Source organism: Phlebotomus papatasi, chromosome 2 (genome assembly GCF_024763615.1).
Source record: "Phlebotomus papatasi isolate M1 chromosome 2, Ppap_2.1, whole genome shotgun sequence".
Taxonomy (NCBI): domain Eukaryota; kingdom Metazoa; phylum Arthropoda; class Insecta; order Diptera; family Psychodidae; genus Phlebotomus; species Phlebotomus papatasi.
Window position 1 is genome coordinate 97,616,139 of NC_077223.1, and position 19,312 is coordinate 97,635,450.

The window sequence follows — 19,312 nt, forward strand, 5'->3', positions numbered from 1 at the left end:
GGCGCTGTGTTCAATAAGAAGTCACATGATGTCAAAATATGGGGAAAATCCATTGAAAAATGTCTTTGATTTGCATGCTTTTAGTTTTTTTTTTTGCTATTTTAATTATTCTTTGTACAAAGTGTAGTGATTTCTTGAAAAATATACAGTCTTTATATATCTCTTAAGTAATTAAAATAATTTAAAGTGGTGCAAAGTTAATTTCAAGAGTGGAAAAAAGGGTGTTTACATCCTCCCCAGAAAGTGTTTACTTCTACCCCAGGTATTTTGTGAAAAGAGAAAAATGCACAGTGACACAAATTTTATTTTTATGGAAAACTTAATTGTTTTCCAGCAACCGCATTACCTTCGATGTATTGCCTATACCCAAGGGTAAAACATGAACTAAGAAAGATTTTCAAGAAAATCACTGTGTGCTTGGAAAATCATCTCAAATTCGCATCTATCGAAAATGTTTACGCGTGCCCCAATCTCCCCTATCTGGGCCTTTTTTTTTGTTTTTGTAGAATGAATCCTGACCTGCCCGAATCGACATTCTGCCTTAATTATGCGACTGTCCAAAAAGTCACAATGAGAAGGAATCACAGCAGATTAGAGCCTTCCAATCTTCTCTAAAACGTGCAGTTCAAAATTTAACTGACACCCGGATTACTTGTCACCCGGATAAATTGTAAACGGATAAGAGATATTGAGTGAAACATTTCAATAAATTTCTGAAACATTGCAATCCTCTAAATGCTCTTGGGGTGACCAATTTCTATATCATGATCAGACTTTTTTCCATCCGCTTCCACATCATGTGTACGCTTTGGATGATAGTCATATTGAACGAAAAATATCACCCCAATTTCTGGGTGAAACCCCCGCGCCCACTCTTCCATTCCCTTCCCAACCACATATATAGATACATTTTTTTTTTTACCCAAATTCAGTGCACATTCAGATATTTATATATTTCGGCGGCATCGCACAGCATGACAGTATATTCGCAATTTCTCTGGCACTGTACGTGTGACTGAGGTGATCACCATCCCCAAACCACCCCAAAAAGCAAACCCGCACTTCAGCAAACCCACCCATCACCACCCCTTCTCGCTCTTTCGTGCCGGGAGATGATGATTCCCGGTTGAAGCCCAGAGCACCCAGAGAAACATACACATACAACGCCAAAAACACACGTATACAGTCAGAGGGAGCTGTGTGGGGTTTTGGGGGATGGTTGAGGGCTATGTTGGTGGGGGTATGGGTGAAGAGGGTGGTTCAGCAGTTGAGGGTGGCATCTGGGTGCCTTTTTCGGGGGGGAATGATGAAATTCGAGAGAGAACGACACACAGAAAACGAGAGACAAAGTGGGCAGGAGAGGTTAGGATGTGGGAGGAATGGGTTTGGGTTGGGTGGATCGGGTAGTTGAAGGGGGCTTTATTATAAAACGGATGTTGTACGCAGTCGTCGAAATGCGATGCATCGCTGAATATGTTATTGAGAACATTTTCAAGCGGGTTCACTTGGGTTGGGCTGAAAGTGTAGTTGGGATGAGGGTGGGGTTATATGGGTTGGGGATGCTTTATAGCAATATTATAACAACTCTCTATGGCTGGTTTTTGGGGGAGTTGGAGAATTTGTGCGTGGGCGAAGTTTCTGGAATATATATAGGGGGAATGGGGACAAAGAGCGAGATTGATTTATTCCCAACATAGCATCGAGTGAAATTTGTGGCGATTGGACCCAACTCTCTCCCCATTTCCTCCCTATCCTCCCCCCACCTTTGGAGAGTGAATGAGATGGCAAAACCAACCCTTGGTGGGTGGTAGAAGAGGCGCCGTGAGAGTATGAGGAAATTGCTGTGTTTTCCCGCACCCAAAAGCACTCCTCTCCCCCCAACACCCCCTCTGCCGAAAACTTGCTATTTCTCTATATCTCTTTGCTCCTCTTCACATTTAAATGTATTTGTCGAATGTCCCCATCTCGCTCTTTCTCGCCAGCCAAAATACTCACCCACCCATCCCTCAACCCTCAACCCATCATACGCCCACCCCTCATTCCCCAGCTGTCGATATGCCACTCCAACTCCCCGGACAACTCAAACCCATGGCAACAGCAGCATCAGGCAGCAACACAACATCCCAAAGCAAATACACGAGAAATCCTCTACCATCTCTTTTCCGATGTAAAAAAAAAACGGGGATGGTGGTGGGTGGTGGAGCTTATAACAGAAAAATGCCACCAGCACCAATGTTTTCGCGATACATCCTTACTCTGTGTAATTTTGGGTAGAAATATATATACTATATTCCACCCAATTCCCAACCCACCTTCCATCCTATACCCTCAAACAAACCCCACCCAAAAAAAAACGACGACAAAATGGAAAAAAAGAACCCTCACCCGCTTTTGCTGGGAGAATGAAAATTTTTCCACCACCCAAAAATTCTCCCACCCCCCTGTCAACCAGCTACCAAAACCCCCTCTTGATTTGTGTCTGTGCCTTGGAGTTTTCCACCAACACACCAAACAGAAAAACCAGAAGATGCACTTTTGAAGTGCATTTAGTCACCTCCTTTGTCCGGAAAGAGGCTTCACACAATAGAAAAAAAAGCCTCATATGGAGTTTGTGTAATTATTATTTTACAAGAGGCCACCAAGTGATTAAAAGCTCCCCATAGTAAACAAAATCAAACTTCAAGTATTTGATGATGAAAATATATGTGGTTTTATCGTCTTGTTCCAACATCAAAAAGAAATTTGCATTGAAACTCATTGAAACATTTTCATTGAAAACTCACAATTGGTCCGGAAAATTGAACAAATTTCAATTATTGATGAAAACTATTCTTATTTTCAGACAACAGAATTCCTTCATTTATTGTGTATTTCAACAAATGTTTGAATATTTAAACAAATCAATATGGGAATTCAGCTTGGGAAAAAATAAACTTATTTTTATTACCAAACAGAACCACTTTCTTCTGTTAAAGTTTGATAATTTTGATTATATAATAGCGGGTACACTGAGAAAAATAACTTAATATTACATAGAGATTGAGTTATTTTATTTAAAAATTTATGAGTACATTATTCCCTATGTAAAAGGAAAATTTAAACAGATAATACATAAGAAAAACTTTTTTATGCAGATTTAACTCATCTTGTGCTTGTCGCTTGAATCAGTAATACATTTAAGTATAAATTCCATTTCCGAAAAGAATAAGAATAAGAGATTGTTTAGGAAACTATTATTACGGATATTTATAGAAGGATTAATGGTTCAAGGGAAAATGATAACTTAAAATTTAAAAACCATGAAAAAACTTAAAGGAAAAACCATGATAATAGTAAAAAAAATTATAAATTTTTATTAAATACTGCATCCGAAAAGTGCAAGTAAATTAAATATTTAAAAAAATTCTTCGATAAATCAAAAGAAATAGGGGAAAGTACACTCCCAACGAATAATGTGAATTTTCTTTTATTTTTACTAAGAGACTTACACATTTCTATTAAATATTAGTAAGCTCATTATCAATTATTAATAATTATTTGATAATTATGTGTAAGTCTCTTAGGAAAAGTAAAAGATCACATTATTCGTAGGAATGAACGTGCGAAGGGAGAGTATTTTCCCCTACTTTACTCCCAAACATTAAACATTTTAAATGTCATGGGTATAATTGAAAAAAAAACTAGAAATTTTAGTTGTCTTCAGAGACTAATATACGATTTTCTCTAAATGCATGATCTCTATTTTAATTATCAACACAAGGAAAGTGTGCCATTTTATTAAATGGTGTAACAAATTTCTTGCTATCTTCCTTGTACTAAAATTATCAAAATCTATACAGTAGAGGAAAGTACTCTCCCTTCGAACGTTCATGCTTTCGAATAATGTAAATTTTCTTTCATTTTTCCTAAGAGACTTTACACATTTCTATTAAATATTAGTTGACTTAGGGGAATGTTGGCATGGTTCGGACAGAGTGAACCTTCAAACAACGTAAATTTTCTCTTTGTTTGCAAAGAGCTAAGTTCGTCATTTCTTATCCATAAGATAGCTAATTATTTAGCTCATGAGACGAGATGAGAAATGGTAAGTCAACTCTTTGAAAACAAAGAGAAAATTCGCATCGTTTGAAGGTTCACTCTGTATGAACCATTCCTACATTCCGCTATCATCAACTGTTAATTTAGTGATATTTTAGTGTAAATCTCTTCCAAAAACCAAAAGAAATTCACATTATTCGAAGGCATGAACGTTCGAAGGGACAGCACTTTCCCCTAGACTCTCTCTCAATCGGGAATATGGGGCAAAATGTCATCCAGTTTATCGATAGATTTAGGCGTCAAAGCCTTTGTAAATTCCACAAAAAGCGCTCAATTATAAAAAATCACGATAAAATAGGAAGAACTACAGCAAATTTGAGCGAATTAGCTTCATAATTAAATGTGAAAATTGTCAACAAAATTTGTTGCCCGATTGAAAAAGAGCCGATTGAGTGAGAGTCTACTGTACAAAAATAATAAATTAAATTGAAAAGAAAGAACACTTGGAACACTGAAATGAAACTTCAGAGAACAATTTCATAAAGTTGATGCATTTCGAAAATAGTTGCAAAAATAAATATAAAGTAGGGGAAGTCTTTCAGGCTTTGTACACAAAAATGACGTCCATCTTATGTTATTTTTCCTGACTACCATAAAAACCGTATCGATTCTTTAAATACGACAAAAAAATCTCTTATTGTTTATGATCACAAAATTCCAGGAAATCCACATATTTTCCTCTAGAGGAAAATGGAAATTTAGTAGTGATTTGTACAAAGGCTCAATCAAGATTCCGCCTTCACACACTATTCACGTCATCGAAGAAAAACTCATTCTACCGTAATTGTCGCACCTGACACAAAAAGTTAAACATCATTATTTAGAGGGAACTCTAGTCTACTTTTTAGGACATTTTTTAAGATATGTTTTCTTGACACTGAAACCCACTTTCGTTTTTACTTGATACGTTATTTTGTTAATCGGCTTTAAGATTTTTAAGTTTTATTTTGTAGTGGTGTATCAAATCGGAGAATTACAATAGATGTGAATATGAAAGAATCGCATCGAATAATTAAGTTTTAAGTTTAAGAATTCGGCCGGATTCTCTTCGATGTGCGAATGTGGAATTTGGGTCAAATTTCCAAATTTTATTTCACATACAAAAATAACCTCTTGTAGTTCAAGCTTTTACATAATACCCTAATCACGCCTTTATGACCAGTCATAAGATTCAGCCAAGGATTGCTGATCAAGATCGACCCTTGGTAGATCTTGATCAGCATTCGTAAGGCCTTTTCCAGCCCTGTTTTAGGTAGAGATTATTGAAGTGAAGAAAATTAATAAAAGCTTCAGGAGCTAAATTACATTTTTAGGTTGTTTTTGGAAAAGTGTTCCTAGATCCTTAAATCTAAAAGGTAGGATCATCAAATTATCACCAGTTATGTACGGAAAGTCATTATATCATAAAATTATAATGGAATTCATCTTAAAAGTAAGCGAAAAAAAATATTTCAGTTACCCCACTTTCCCCTACTAAAATATAATGCCATAGGTCAGATTCATAGATATGGGAAAAAATGTGAAGTGTTTAAAGGCGGAGTAATATTCAAAGCTTGAAAAACTTCCCCTATATGCGTTTACTAAATTTACAAAATCGAAATTTAGTGGCAAATCAAGGAAGAATTTAATACACACTTAAACAAACGTATTTCTCTATAGTATTGTTTATAACAATAAGTCATTTATGTTGAATTAGACTTGAGACAAGACTTGAGATTTGATATATTTCTATTAAATCTCAAAAATATCAAGAAAAAAATGTTCAAAAATGGAGTAACTGGTGTTAAGTTATAAAAAAAAACATTAGTTCATGTAACAGCCCTGTTAGCATATAATTCCACGACATTTAAAAAAAATAAAAATAGTATTAAGAAAGTCGGCTCTAAAAGAACAACATTTCGTGTGGAAGACCTAAAAAAAGTCTACACAAATAATCATCTTAATAATTTATTTTGAATAATAAATCACAATAAAATATTAATAGCATGATTCGAATGACCTTCACCATAAGTACTTCTTTAGAATACCAAGACGTTTAGAGGAAAAAAAAACAATTGGGTATTAATCCTATCTTTTAGACCTTTTTTAGATCATAAAACGCTTTGATATTGTAGCTTTTAAATATTTATATATGGACAGTAGTCTGGAATACAATAATCGTTTGAACTTTGTTGTATCATATTCTAGAATAACGGTTGTTTTTTTGCCGAAACTCATATAATTCTATGTGTAATGTGCACTTAAACAGAGAAAACAAGCCAGAAAATACAGGAACACTATGCATTTATTACAAATTTCAATTTTAAACGCAAGTAAATCCTCAGTAGCTCAAAGGATATCAAAGCTTAAAGCTTGAAGCATTGTAGGAATAGAGTCTGTAATTTTTGGGAATAAAACGAAGATTTTTAAAAACCAAATATACAAATAAATTAATTTATTAAGATGACCGCTTATATTCTGAGCACTTTAAATGCAGTTTATATTTATTTCATAAGACGTTTGTCAACATTCTTGAAGATTATGCTCAATATAACTCCGAATTGCATATAAGTTTTTTTTTAATTATTCAATGTTTTTGACAACAACCTAAAACTAGAAAATTCAATTTAGAATTTCCCTTTCAAATTCTTGAATATCTCTTTAGAAAAAGTTATGTGATAACAGACAATATAGTAAATATCTCGAGAACATGTGAAAAAAACATTCAAAAAGACATTCCTTCTTTTGCAAATAAACTTTATGGAATTTCATACTTTCAGTTTCACTGCAAATCGTCATAAGAGTTGCATGGAAGAGAGTGCCAGAAAAATGCTGAGAAAATGGTCAGAAGCGCGTTCATACTCTGCCAAGAATTCTCAATTAGAAGCTTTAGTGTGGAAAACGATCGGTAAATTTTGCAGTTGAGAAAAAATAATATGCATGAGGTGGTTATTTAAAAGTGTATAGTTTGATTGTGAAAGAAGTTTTAACAATGAAAATGGGGACGAGACTTCTTCATTTTCTCTCGCGTCTCTCATGTAATTTCTTTTACTACTAATACTATACATTTTTTTCTATTTGATTGGCTAGTGTGTAAATACAAAATTGCTTATATTGAAAGAAAATTTCTGCCTTTGGTGACCAAGAGGAAAAGAGATAGAAAAAGATAAAGGGGAGAGCCGGGATACTTAGGACAGGGGCAGCTTAAGACACTGCAATTTATCCTCTGTTATGAAATTAAGTGGGATCATACCATTAAGTAAACCTATGTGACATTAAGATGCTTTATGTTAAATATTTTAGGAACAAACGATAAATATTCAAACCGGTAAAATTAATGTCTCAAATTGCCCCACATTTGTCTTATTCTGCCCTACAAGTAAGATTCTTGGGGGAAACTCAATTATTTTATTTAAGTAAGGAAAACTGAGGCAGTATTAAAAATTGTGTATCCGTAAACTCTGCGATTTTTGTAATTAGATATTAGACTTTAGAAGCGGGACCTACAGTAGAGTCTCGCTATAAGCCATCGCTCTATAGTCCACAATTTATCGACCGCTGATTTCAAAACACTGATTTTAAGTTAGGTTATGTTTTTTAGCATTTGACATGCATAATTATTTTAATATTTTTGGCAAACTTTATTAAGTAGTTGTGATAATTGTGATCCACAATGAAAAGAGCAAGGACAAGTACCACAATCGTAAAGAAAGTGGAAGCCGTCGAGCAATTTCAATACTAAAAATCATTGATAATTTTAAAAAATTACATGGACTATAGTGCGACCCAAGTGTCAAATTTGAAACCAAATATGGACTATAGCGAGACTCTACTGTATATGAATTCATGGATACTATAGGGATCGTTGTTCACTGAAGAAATGGTAGAAATAAATCCAAGCAATGTAGACGTAAAAATCAATGTTTACAACTACCCCATGTTCACTACTACCCGAATTTTCCATAATACCCAACAAAATACGAAAAAATTAAACTTTGTTAAACTACAAAGTGTTTTAAAAATCCCCTGACTCCCCTATACATACATATACATTTGATGGAAATACAGAAACACGAAGCGGAACAAAATAGAGTGCCAGATGATGGGTAACTCTTCTTTCTCTTGCTCCTTCCACCTCTTTCTTCGTCTCTCTGGTGTCATATCTTCTGGGACAGAAGCATTGTAGAGAGGAGAAGAGTAACAGCGACTGTCAGCATTTGAACGCATTTTGAAGGTAGAATCGCTGTATATATATATTTTTTTTGTAAATTGCCAGAGCGCACAGAGAAAGAGATCACAAGAAGATGGTACCCCACCTCAATACACTTGCAATATCCATTTTGGGTGACTTTTATAGAAAGAATAAAAGATACCGTATCATCAATAGTGTTGAAATTTAAACCAAAGATGCAAGTTCAATCCGTACAATTTTATATAAACATTTCACATTCAACTAACAACACTTTCAATGGCAAGAATTACTTTGTCTATATGATATTGCCAATTTATAGTACTTCTTGGAAATAATATTTAATGATAAAAACCATCAACGTCACGCTTAACAATTTTACATAAAGTGTGTAGAGGGTAATACTTGAGAGATTATGAAAACGTATAAAGATAATCTCTTTCATTGCTCTTGAACATTAATACATTTTTCAATGATATTGATTTTAGGGAGTTTGATTTTTTAGATGAGATATTAAAATGATACTCATGATAAAACTATACTTTTTTCTTCATTTATTTGATAACCACTGTGTTCTGATAAGTATTGAAGGTCTAAGCAATTTACAGAAATTTGACGAAGTTTCCTTATACAATGAGACAGAAAGTTCGAGATGTTGTCAAAACATTCTGGAGGTATTTTCAATATACTTACTCGTATAAGTACAATTATGGAAAATTATAAAAATTCCGGTAGGGTAAGTGTGCCAAATTCCGGCCAGCATGCAGTTTCGGCCACCTTTTTTGTTCCTCGAATTTCCATGAACTTTTAGATTTTACGTACTCTAGAGGTTATACAATGCAAAAGAATAACAAAACATGTAGCTTCGACAAACGAGATGACGTGAAAAAGACATTGGAAGAATTCCCGAAGAGCAAGGAACTATGAGAATGAAGGTGGCCGAATTAGGGTACCAAAGCTATGTCTATATTTTTATGCATTTTAAAATGTATTAAGAATGATTTTAGAGTAAATAAAAACGGTAAATTCTTTACAAGGTTTCAAGCAACACTCTTTCAGAAGAAAGAATTAAAAAAAATCAATTTGTATTTAAAATATTACATTTCAAACTTGAGATTTTGACGCTTGCATGCAACTATGCCGAAATTTGGCACACTTACCCTACCCCTTTTCGATTAAGAAATTTGTTTTGTTGGTATCTAAATTTCCATCCCTTTTCCCTCAAGCGGATTGGATATGACTATTCCACTCTTTCGAAGTCTTTGTCTTCTAATGAACGTCGTAACAAATTCAATTTAGACTTGAGTGCGTAAGAGTAGGATAGACACATACCTGACATTTGAGAGAAAAAAGAAATGGAATTTTTGTTTTCAATATTTTTCTTATCTAGAAAGTTGATTCGAAACCATATTGTTTTCAATTTTTTTAAATCTTAAATCTAACTGATTTTATTGATAAAAAATTATTTAAATAAAAACATGAAAAGGTTCTAAAGGCTTCTAGAGTGTATTTCTCAATCGAATGTTATCATGTTTAGGCTTGTTGGAAAGGTCTTGGAATTTCAGATAAAACTGAACCGGTTTCAATCGGTACTGAACCGGTTCATAACCGATAACTATTTTTTATCCGAAATTTAATTATATTACTTCTGTCCTGAGCTATTTTAAGCGATCTTTTGAGTGATTCAATCTGTTCAATAAATCAATTATGAACCGGTAAATGATGCAACAGTACTTTTGAGATATTAACGTCTAAAACATAGAGCATTTCGCATAGCTGAGACGCTTTGCCACCTTTGCCACCCTTTTTTTGATGAACACTCTAGAATTTTCACCTTTCACACCGTCCGGGAACCAATGTTTTGACATATCTTTACAAATAAGACAATATGTTCAAAAAAATAAAATGAATAAATATAAAACAAGAACACTTTTATAATTAAGGGTTAATGAGACACTTAAAAGGATTATTCAAATTTTAATTCCCTTTTTGTTTAATATCATAAAATTGCAATATTTATGATGAATGAATTTTCCTATTTTAAGCCCGATAATTTGTATACTTATTCATGAGGAGAACAACGACAAAAAAATTTTGTTGGCAAGCTCTCAACTTCTTCAAAAATCCTAAGCATGTTGCTTGTGGTCACAATTTGTCTAAATGTTCTTACCCAAATTATTATCCCTTTTGAATTGAGGTGAAATTTTCAAGAAGGGATTATAATTTGACAACACTATGTTGATCATTGCAAGACACATGAAAATATATATAGGGCGAGGTGGGACTACATTGAAAATGCTATTTTTTCGCATATTTCTATAAGAAGTTGGACATAGCTACAATTTAATAAGCTACAATTTTACCTTTATACGCGAAAAATAGCGTTTTCAATGTAGCCCCAACTGAATATAGCCCCACCTGCCCCTATTTTCATAATGAAAGGAAAATCGTAAAACACTAAATTTCCATCATTTATGTATCTATGGCGATTCTCAATATTTTTGACAAAATTGAAAAAAAAGTTTATTGTATTCCCCAACTTAACCCCTCTGCCCAAAACAATTATATTTTCTTGCTTGACTTAAAGTGATCTATATAAAACGGTTTAAGGTATCGGCTTTGGGTATACGGTTATTCCGGTTATTACGAGTAAATTCACAGGTTCAAAAACATCCTTATTTTCTTCATCAACGACATCCTTCCATAAAAAGATATTGTTTTTTTTATATATCATACTGGAAAGTGTATTTAGTATCATCTACTGGTTTCACTAAGGTTAGATTATATTTGAAAGCTCTTAAATTTCTAAAGTTAAATAAATTAATAAATACATCATCAATAAATTCAGAAGTCCAATCATTAGTATAATTTTCGTAATATAATTTGACGATGTTTTATGGCGAGTTCAAAATTGATTCAGACCAGTTGTAAACCGGTAAATTAGTTGTACAATATAAATAATAACGAATGAAAATACTGAAGCTATTTGTAAATTAAAGCATTCCAGAGTTTCTTTTGTGATTTTATAAATTAAATGACGAGTTAAAGGTTTATTACAAATGGATATTACATCAATTACACTTTAGACCAGTTTTACAAACGAAAGTTGTTTTTATAGATAATATTTGATATTTTTAGATCAGTAAATTTACTAAATCAAATCAAAAATTTGTTAAAATAGGAAATTTGGTTAAAAAAAATTTGAATGTCGCACTTATTCTATCTTCTGCAGTTTTTCATGAGTCGTTATATTATTCCAGGAGAGGAAGGATTTGTCTTTCATCTCTCTATTATTTCATTTATTGTTTTCTCTACAATCTACTCAAATATCTGTATTCAATCTAAAACGCCTACAGATTTTTTAACAAGAAAAAAATTGCCAAATGGCAGGCAATTCTGAAAAATAAATATTCAGTTTAAAATTCTCCTAATTACTTCGAAGAGTTTAATGCTCATCTTTTATTTAAATGAATTTACAAAAACATTTCGCCGAAAAGATTCATTTGATATTCCGAAAGTATATGCCCTTTTGAGTCTTTAAGCTCGTTAACAATAAAGAATACTTTAAGTATCTTTCTTTTCCTCATTTTTATTTTTCAATTGATTTACAGTAGACTCGCTAATTCGGCTCTTTTAAGATCGGGTTAAGGTGTCTACACATTAGGAGCAATTTTCGTCAAAAATTGTGTTTTTGACAGAAATTTGACGTTTCCCCATACAACGCTGCAGGGAATTTCCTTCAAAAAAGCAATTTTTGACAAAAATTGCTCCCAATGTGTAGAGGCCATTACTTTTTAATTCGGGTGGCAGTTAAATTTAAAAACAGTTTGCTGACATTTTTTTGAGTATTCGAATCATTCGAATAAAGCAAATATGCTCAAATTTGTCAAGGTTGGTCGTAATTGTGATGTGATTTTCCATTATTAATGGGTTTTAATGAGATTTACAATGAATATGAGTATATAAACTTAAAAAGAGTATGCAGATGAACAAAATATCTTTGCATTTTAAACTGTTTGACGTCCGAATTTCTCTCTAATGTGGGTGACATTTCGGTCCCAAATGCCCGAATTTGCGAGAGTCTACTGTAGCTTTATTCAGTATAATACAAATAAATTTCTAATCTTATCTTTATTCTAGAACTAAATATTAGAAGAGCTTGTTCGTAATGCTTAAATTAAAAATTAATTCAATAGATTTCTTATCGTCTTAAAAGATAAACTAATATCCTTCTAATAAACATGATCCTTTTATTTGATAATATTCTATTTTGACGTTATTCTAAAATTTAAGGTTATAAATTCCTAACCACAAAAAACAACATAAATTATCCAAGAGCAGTGTTATTAGACATTTTTTTCTGTTATTCAAGAATGCAAAATATTATTTTTGGTTTTTTTTCCTGAGGCTAGAATTTAATACCTGGCTCACACAAGGTAAGCTATTTCCACCGCAATGCTATAATTAAAGGCATTGTCCATGATCTTATATAAGGGTTTTGTTGAAGTGCATAAAATAAGTACTTATTAAGGCCTTAATTAAGGATTTTTTGGGTGGTAGTAGTGACATGTGGTAGTAAAAAGTGGAAACATACAGCAGTAGAAACTTAGATAGAGAATACGATAGCCATATGTTAGTCATTGGATAGAAAGAGATGGATCAACATGACATGTCTAAAAACATAACATTTTAAACAGTAGAACCCCGCTATAGGCCATCGCTCTATAAGTCTACAACTTATCGACCGTTGATTTCGAAACACTGATTTTAAGTTAGGTTATGTTTTTTAGTACGCGACATGAAATGTTATCATAATTATTTTAATATTTTTGGCAAACTTTATTAAGTAGTTGTTATAATTGTGATCCATATTGAAGAGAGCGAAGACAAGTACCACAAACGCAAAGAAAGTGGAAGTAGTCGAGCAATTTCAATATTAAAAGTCGTTGATAATTTTAAAAAATGACATGGTCTATAGTGCGACTCAAGTGTCACATCTGGAACCAAATATGGACTATAGCGAGGCTCTACTGTTTGTTAAATGTGTGTTGTGATTAGAAATACTTTTAGTCATTCAGTGATAAAACTAATAAAAGTAAAAATTAGTGAATCTTACGGAGTCTATTTGCTTTAGTAAATTTAACTGAGTAGGTGGAAGAGGGGCAACTTTGAATGTGGGGCACCTTTGAAATTGGAATTTTTCACATATTTTTAAATAAAATTGAGCTTTATCGTTAATTACATTATGATATGGCTCAGTACCATTTAAAAATGAGAGAAAATCCCAATTTCAAAGGTGCCCCACTTCCCCCTACCTTCCATTTAGTCCCAAGTGTGTAAATGTCTGTAGAGTTTTTTTGTCATGCCCTCAGTTTGCTGTCCGGGAACGAAAATTGCTAAAAGGTGCCTCGTATTCTGTCAAGACTTTCTTTTTAGATCGTGATCCGGGGAATATGCTTCTTAAGAGCTTCCTAGATTCTGATAAAACTTCTGGTGAGTCCCACCAAAGTTTAATCCGGGAGTATAAAGTGTCTCAAAGAGTATCAAACCCCGATATTTTTCCCTTCAACCTCATAAACTCGTGTTTAAAGGCAGGAGTTAAATTTTATCAAATATTCACTATTCTTTTTCAACTTATTATTTTAATGATTTTAATGATTTTTCTTACTCCAGACCAAAGGATTTTAGTAGCAGCTCGACAGTTAAAGGTATGAAACAGAGTGTGCTTAAGCCTGGTCCGACTGTGTTTAGAACATTGTATTGATTGATAAGGAGATCAATGTATGGTGTGTGAAATTATTATTTATTTTAACAAATTAAAATAAATAATAAGAAATTAAAAATATTTGATTTACAGGAATTAGGGTAACTACTTGAAAAGTGCTTAGTAGAAAGACATTAATTAAGGACTTATCAAAAGCCTTAATTAAGTACTTATAGTGTTAAGGCTAAATCATGCCATACTAGTTCCTCTACTTGTTGCAAAGTTCTGAGGTTTCTATCATTTTCAAATATTTTTTAACCAGTTGTATGGTTCTAAACGTAAACTCTTTTAAAACGATTTTTTTCATTTTTGGATATTTTTTAGAGATTATCCAGGCGAACATTTCGTCTATATACGAAAATACCATTGAATCATTCTTAATAACGGTTTTTCAAGGTCAAAGGTTAAAAAGACACTAGAGCACGCATTTATCAAGCAAATGGGATCTTGTTTGGGGTAGTTGGAAAGGTCTTGGAATTTCCAACAAAACTAAACCGGTTCCAATCGGTTTTGAATCGGTAATGAACCGGTTCATAACCGCTTAAAAATTTTTATCTGAAATTCAATTCTATTACTTTTAAAACTATTTTGGGGGATCTTTTGAGATATTTATGAATCGGTTCTAACCGATAAACGGTAAGGATGCGAAAGTACTTTTGCGGTATAGCATCTAAGTCACAAGTTCGAGCATTTCGCAAAACCTGAGACGCTTTGCCACCCATTTTTGTTATTAAATGAAAATATTTACTGGCCGTACACACTAACCAAAATAGTTAAAAATGAAAATAAATTATTTAAGTCCTAATGAGTTTTCTGATTGGCTAGAGGTTTAAATGCAATCAAGTTCTAGCCAATCAGAGAACACGGAAGGACGAAAATATTTTATTTAGGGTAAGTGTGCCAAATTCCGGCCAGCTTGTAATTTCGGTCACATTTTTGTTACTCGAATTTCATTGAATTTTTAGTTTTTGCAAACTCTAGAAATAATACAATGAGAAAAATAACAAAAAATGTCGCTTCGTTAAACAAGATGATCTAAAAAAGACATTAGAAGGATTCCAAAAGGGCAAGGAACTGTGAAAATGAAGGTGGCCGAAATAGGCCACAAATGTAATGTCTAGATTTTTATGTATTTTAGAATGTATTAAGAGTGAATTTAGAGAAAATAAAGACGATAGACTGCCTACAAGGTTCCAAGAAACACTCCTTATAAAAAAAGTAACAAATAAATTCAAATTTGTATTAAAAATATTACAGTAGAGTCTCGCTATAGCCCATATTTGGTTCCAGATTTGACACTTGGGTCACAGTCCATGTCATTTTTTAAAATTATCAATGACTTTTAGTATTGAAATTGCTCCACGGCTTCCACTTTCTTTGCAATTGTGGTACTTGTCCTTGCTCTCTTCATTATGGATCACAATTATCACAACTACTCAATAAAGTTTGCCAAAAATATTACAGTTCTGTCTCTCTATATGCACACTCTCTATATGCACAGCTTTTGTGTCGGTTGCATTCAAAATCAATTTGTTTACATTTTGACAAAGTAATAAAGAAAATTATTTTCTTGGTAACTAATTTTTCTCGTTTTTAATTATCTTAATTTTATTTTTTCTGTCTCATATTATAGTTAAAATAACACGGGAAATTCTAGAACAATAAAAAAATAATAATTTATTAAAAGAAGGAGAAAAACCGTTGGGAATTTCAAAAAAAGTTGTGCATATTCAGAGAGAGAACTGTCAAAAAAAGTACCCGAACTGTGCATATAGCGAGACAGCACTGTAAAATAATTATGACAACATTGCATGTCGCGTACTAAAAAACATAACCTCAGTGATATGCAATCAACGGTCGATAAATTGTGGAGTATAGAGCGATGGCCTATAGCGAGACTCTACTGTACATTTCAAACATAAGACATTGGCACTTGCATGCAACTATGCCGAAATTTGGTACATTTACCCTATAAATATTTGACTCCCTCTATAATCTTTACTTCTAAAAATTCTAGAGATTTTTTTCACGAGAAAAAAAACATAGTGCAAGATCGATAAGAATATCAGTTTTGTGAATAAAGGAAATGTTCTGATATGAGCAATCCAGTAAATTCTAGATTGATTTTCCAAGTGCTCTGTTATATCCCTAGGAAACTCTGAGAGACTAATTGAAAGAAAATCACCCAGAAGCCCTCCCGGAGAGGATCGCATGAGAATCCAAAGCCTCCCGAGCGTCCTCCACCTACCAATTGATTTTCCCAGCGATTGTATGTCATTTGCTTGTGGAATTTTTGGTGGTGATTTGCGAATGCTTCCCGAAGTGTGTCGTGTCTCAGTGGTTTTTCTCACCAGTTTCTCGAGCAGATGATAAGGAAAGAGGCCCACAAATCTAATTATATTGCCTTATGTCGCCGATCTATTATTATCCATGAAGGAGAGAGTGAAGCTGCCCAACCGAACACCCAAGATTTTCTTTCCCCAAAATAAAAGAAAATATATATAATAAAACTGCACACAATTGCACCTCCATGTCTCTTGCCCATCCAACCCAAAAAAAAAAGACAAGAGACAGAGAGATGAAGAGCAATGGATTCGTGGCTTCTGGGACAGCACAATTTGCTTGAGGAAATTTTTTCCCATTCGCGCGGAGGCCCCCAACCAGAAGGGGGCTGTGTGTGTGCGTGCGATTGTCTCAAATACAGCCAAAGAGACACCAAATAATTACAAATCGCTGGACTGAGAAGTTGCTCTGTGTTGTTTCAATTACCTGCGTTTGCGGCGGGGTCAATAAATTCTCCACTTCTCCCGAAGATTTTTCCTCTTGAGAATCTTCCTTTCCCTTGGGCCTCTATGTGGGGGCGCTACACAGACTTCCCTGCACGAGCAGGTATAGTCAACACTAGCCGGCTGTCTGGCCAATTGGCAGGACAGGGCAGGATAAGAGGAAGAAAAAAAAAACAGAAGCACCTTAGGTCGTGGCTTGCTTTTCGCCACCACACCAAAAACCAAATGCCGATGTGTTTTTTTTGTCAACCGCGATGAAATTGAGATCGATTATCAGCCGTCCAAGTTCGCCACTTTATCACACATTTTTCACAGTTCTCGCCACAGGTGAACACCCCGAAAATACCCCCAATCGACGCCCCAGCACACGCACAACACGATTAATGTCCTTTTGCACTGACTCTCAGACGCTCTGGGTGGTAATTTTTGCGATTATTTTTCCCAAACACCGCGCGTCTCGACGTGAGGCTGTCAAACACGAATGTGGAAATGCTGTCACTGCTGTCGCATGCTGTCAGCGGGATATTTACAAATTTCCCCTTCTGACCATTTTTTTTTAGGAAATTTCCTTCATTTTTTGCTTTCTGTGTTCACCACGGAAGCGCTGATTGCTTAAACCGCGGGAGTTTTCCCAGAACTCTCCTGGATTCCCTGAATCTCACTTCCGGCTCTTTTTAAAAGTCCAGAAAGTCTCGAAAAGAAAAACTTAGACAAAATGGAAGATTTATTACCAACCAACAACTGATGAGTATCAAAAAATCAGCTTTTATTTGAAGCCCTCGGATAACTTCTTCACGTATTGCTTCCTGCACTCCATGTCATCAGCTGGACGATTGTAAGGCAGCCAAACAGGCTCTCCAACAAAATATCTCTTCGCTGTGATGAAATTCTGAAAAAAAACTCAAAATTAATCATTTGCATTGAAAAAGAAACTCCTAAGACTCTACCTTTGAATCCAGAGTAAATCTGTGATAGATCCCACTTGGAATGATTATCATATCCCCTTTTACAACTTCGATACGGATCCAGTTCTCCTCGCCACTGGAAATAAGAGAAACTCGAACTATATTTAGTTTTTTCAACAAAAAGTAAATTCTACAGAAGCAGAAACTCACTCCCTGACATCAAAATATCCAGATCCATCCATCACCAGCCTTATCTCTTCATCCGTATGAAGATGTTCAGTGAAGAAATTTTTAAGCTTCGACTCATAATCCGGAAGACATTCCTTGGAACAAGTTATTTGGTCTTCATAGCTATATCCACGGTCTTTTCGGACCTTCTGGAGGGTATCATCTGTCTGGTGATTGTCTACATCGATCTAATACAGCAAAAACAAGCAACAAACTGATAAGCAAAAAATGCAGAGATAAGAAAGTGACTGGATCACCTTGAAATATTCCACTCCGGTTTTTGCATACAAATCCTCCAAGGTGACAAATTCTGGTGGATTTCGTTGGTGCTCCAGACGCTGGTCAGTCGTCTCAGTGTCCATAAACCATGCCCGGACCATATTTTTACAGTTTTTGAGGCACTTTTCTGGAAGAATCAGGGAATTCTGGTGGCGCAAAAATGACTTCGGCTGTCACGGATATAGGCGGAAGTTGTGCTATAAAAATTTCCCTACATGAAAATTTTGTGGGCTCAAATGGATTTGGATGTGTTTTAATAAGAGCCCTCATGATTTAATCAAATAAAAAAGGTACATTAATTAAGTAATCTTTGATTCTGGAGTAATTTAATTTTTCCTTTTTTCCCTGAGCGGGAAATTTTCCCATAAAACGACAAAAACTCCCCCATTTAGTATAGCTATCATCCGCCAGACGACCTCGCAGTCGCTTGTCAAATGTTTGTGTTTTCTGTGCGAGGCAATTGATTTATTTTTCCCTTTTATTTTCCACTCAATGTCCAGTGAAGTGGTGCAAAAGGTGCTCAGTGTGTAGCCAGGTGGCCATAGAGTGGGTGTGAGATGAAATTGGGCCAGTGGATGTGGTGCCAAATGTGATAAATCGTGTGAAAAAGTTTGGTGCGACGCCCCTCGAGCGACTCTGTGCAAAACACTTGAGCGGAAAAGACGTCGTCTGTGTCTTCCGACGCGGAAAAGTCCCCCATCTCTCCACCTTGCCCAGTCCCGCAGACACTCTTCCGCAAGGATGATGGGTAAAAAGTCTTCTCCCCTGAGCCCCAGCAGTGCCCTACCTTCTGGACTCGCATTCCCAGACGCTCGGGTTTTTTTTTCTGTTTTTTTCTCCAACTTCTCCCAGACTCGAGAGATCAGTGAGCTCGGAGAAAATTGAGGAAAAAAAAAAACGCCCAGTGGCAATCAATTGTTCTCATCTCGTGTATTTTCTCTTCCTGTTTTCGCCACGAGACTGGCGGGGGACAGAGGGAGAGGGAAACATGAGAGCGACGGGTGATTCCGTGAAGAACGCCCGGAATGCGGGTCCAGCTTCTAAAAATAAACACACCAAGCACTGCCCGTGGAATTCCACGCAC

At 34.7% G+C, this 19,312-nt stretch overlaps 3 protein-coding genes across 20 annotated transcripts in view; 1 reads left to right on the top strand and 2 right to left on the bottom strand.

The window, feature by feature from the left end:
- The window catches only part of LOC129802604 (transcription factor dcp-66), a 59,318-nt gene extending 42,004 nt beyond the window's left edge, over positions 1 to 17,314 (bottom strand). For 16 of the 17 annotated variants that reach the window (XM_055848566.1, XM_055848564.1, XM_055848562.1 and 13 more), the window contains exon 1: positions 16,800 to 17,313. The gene's annotated coding sequence lies outside the window, so the exon portion shown is untranslated. Of the gene's footprint in view, positions 1 to 16,799 lie in introns of all 17 variants that reach the window. The other variant, XM_055848565.1, reaches the window with a different exon arrangement.
- Positions 17,315 to 17,522: 208 nt separating this feature from the next.
- On the bottom strand, positions 17,523 to 18,429 carry LOC129802606 (acireductone dioxygenase). The gene is made up of 4 exons (XM_055848570.1): positions 18,207 to 18,429; positions 17,932 to 18,137; positions 17,764 to 17,857; positions 17,523 to 17,705 (listed from the first exon to the last, which is right to left on the bottom strand). Exons 1-4 carry the CDS (start codon positions 18,327 to 18,329, stop codon positions 17,583 to 17,585), a joined length of 546 nt encoding a protein of 181 aa, XP_055704545.1. The 5' UTR covers positions 18,330 to 18,429; the 3' UTR covers positions 17,523 to 17,582.
- A 203-nt stretch (positions 18,430 to 18,632) lies between these two features.
- LOC129802607 (activated Cdc42 kinase-like) overlaps positions 18,633 to 19,312 on the top strand; it is a 47,289-nt gene continuing 46,609 nt past the window's right edge. The window contains exon 1 of one of the 2 annotated variants that reach the window (XM_055848572.1): positions 18,633 to 18,976. In XM_055848572.1, coding sequence (XP_055704547.1) covers positions 18,970 to 18,976 — 7 coding nt within the window. In that variant the 5' untranslated portion in view covers positions 18,633 to 18,969. The remainder of the gene's footprint in view (positions 18,977 to 19,312) is intronic. The other variant, XM_055848571.1, reaches the window with a different exon arrangement.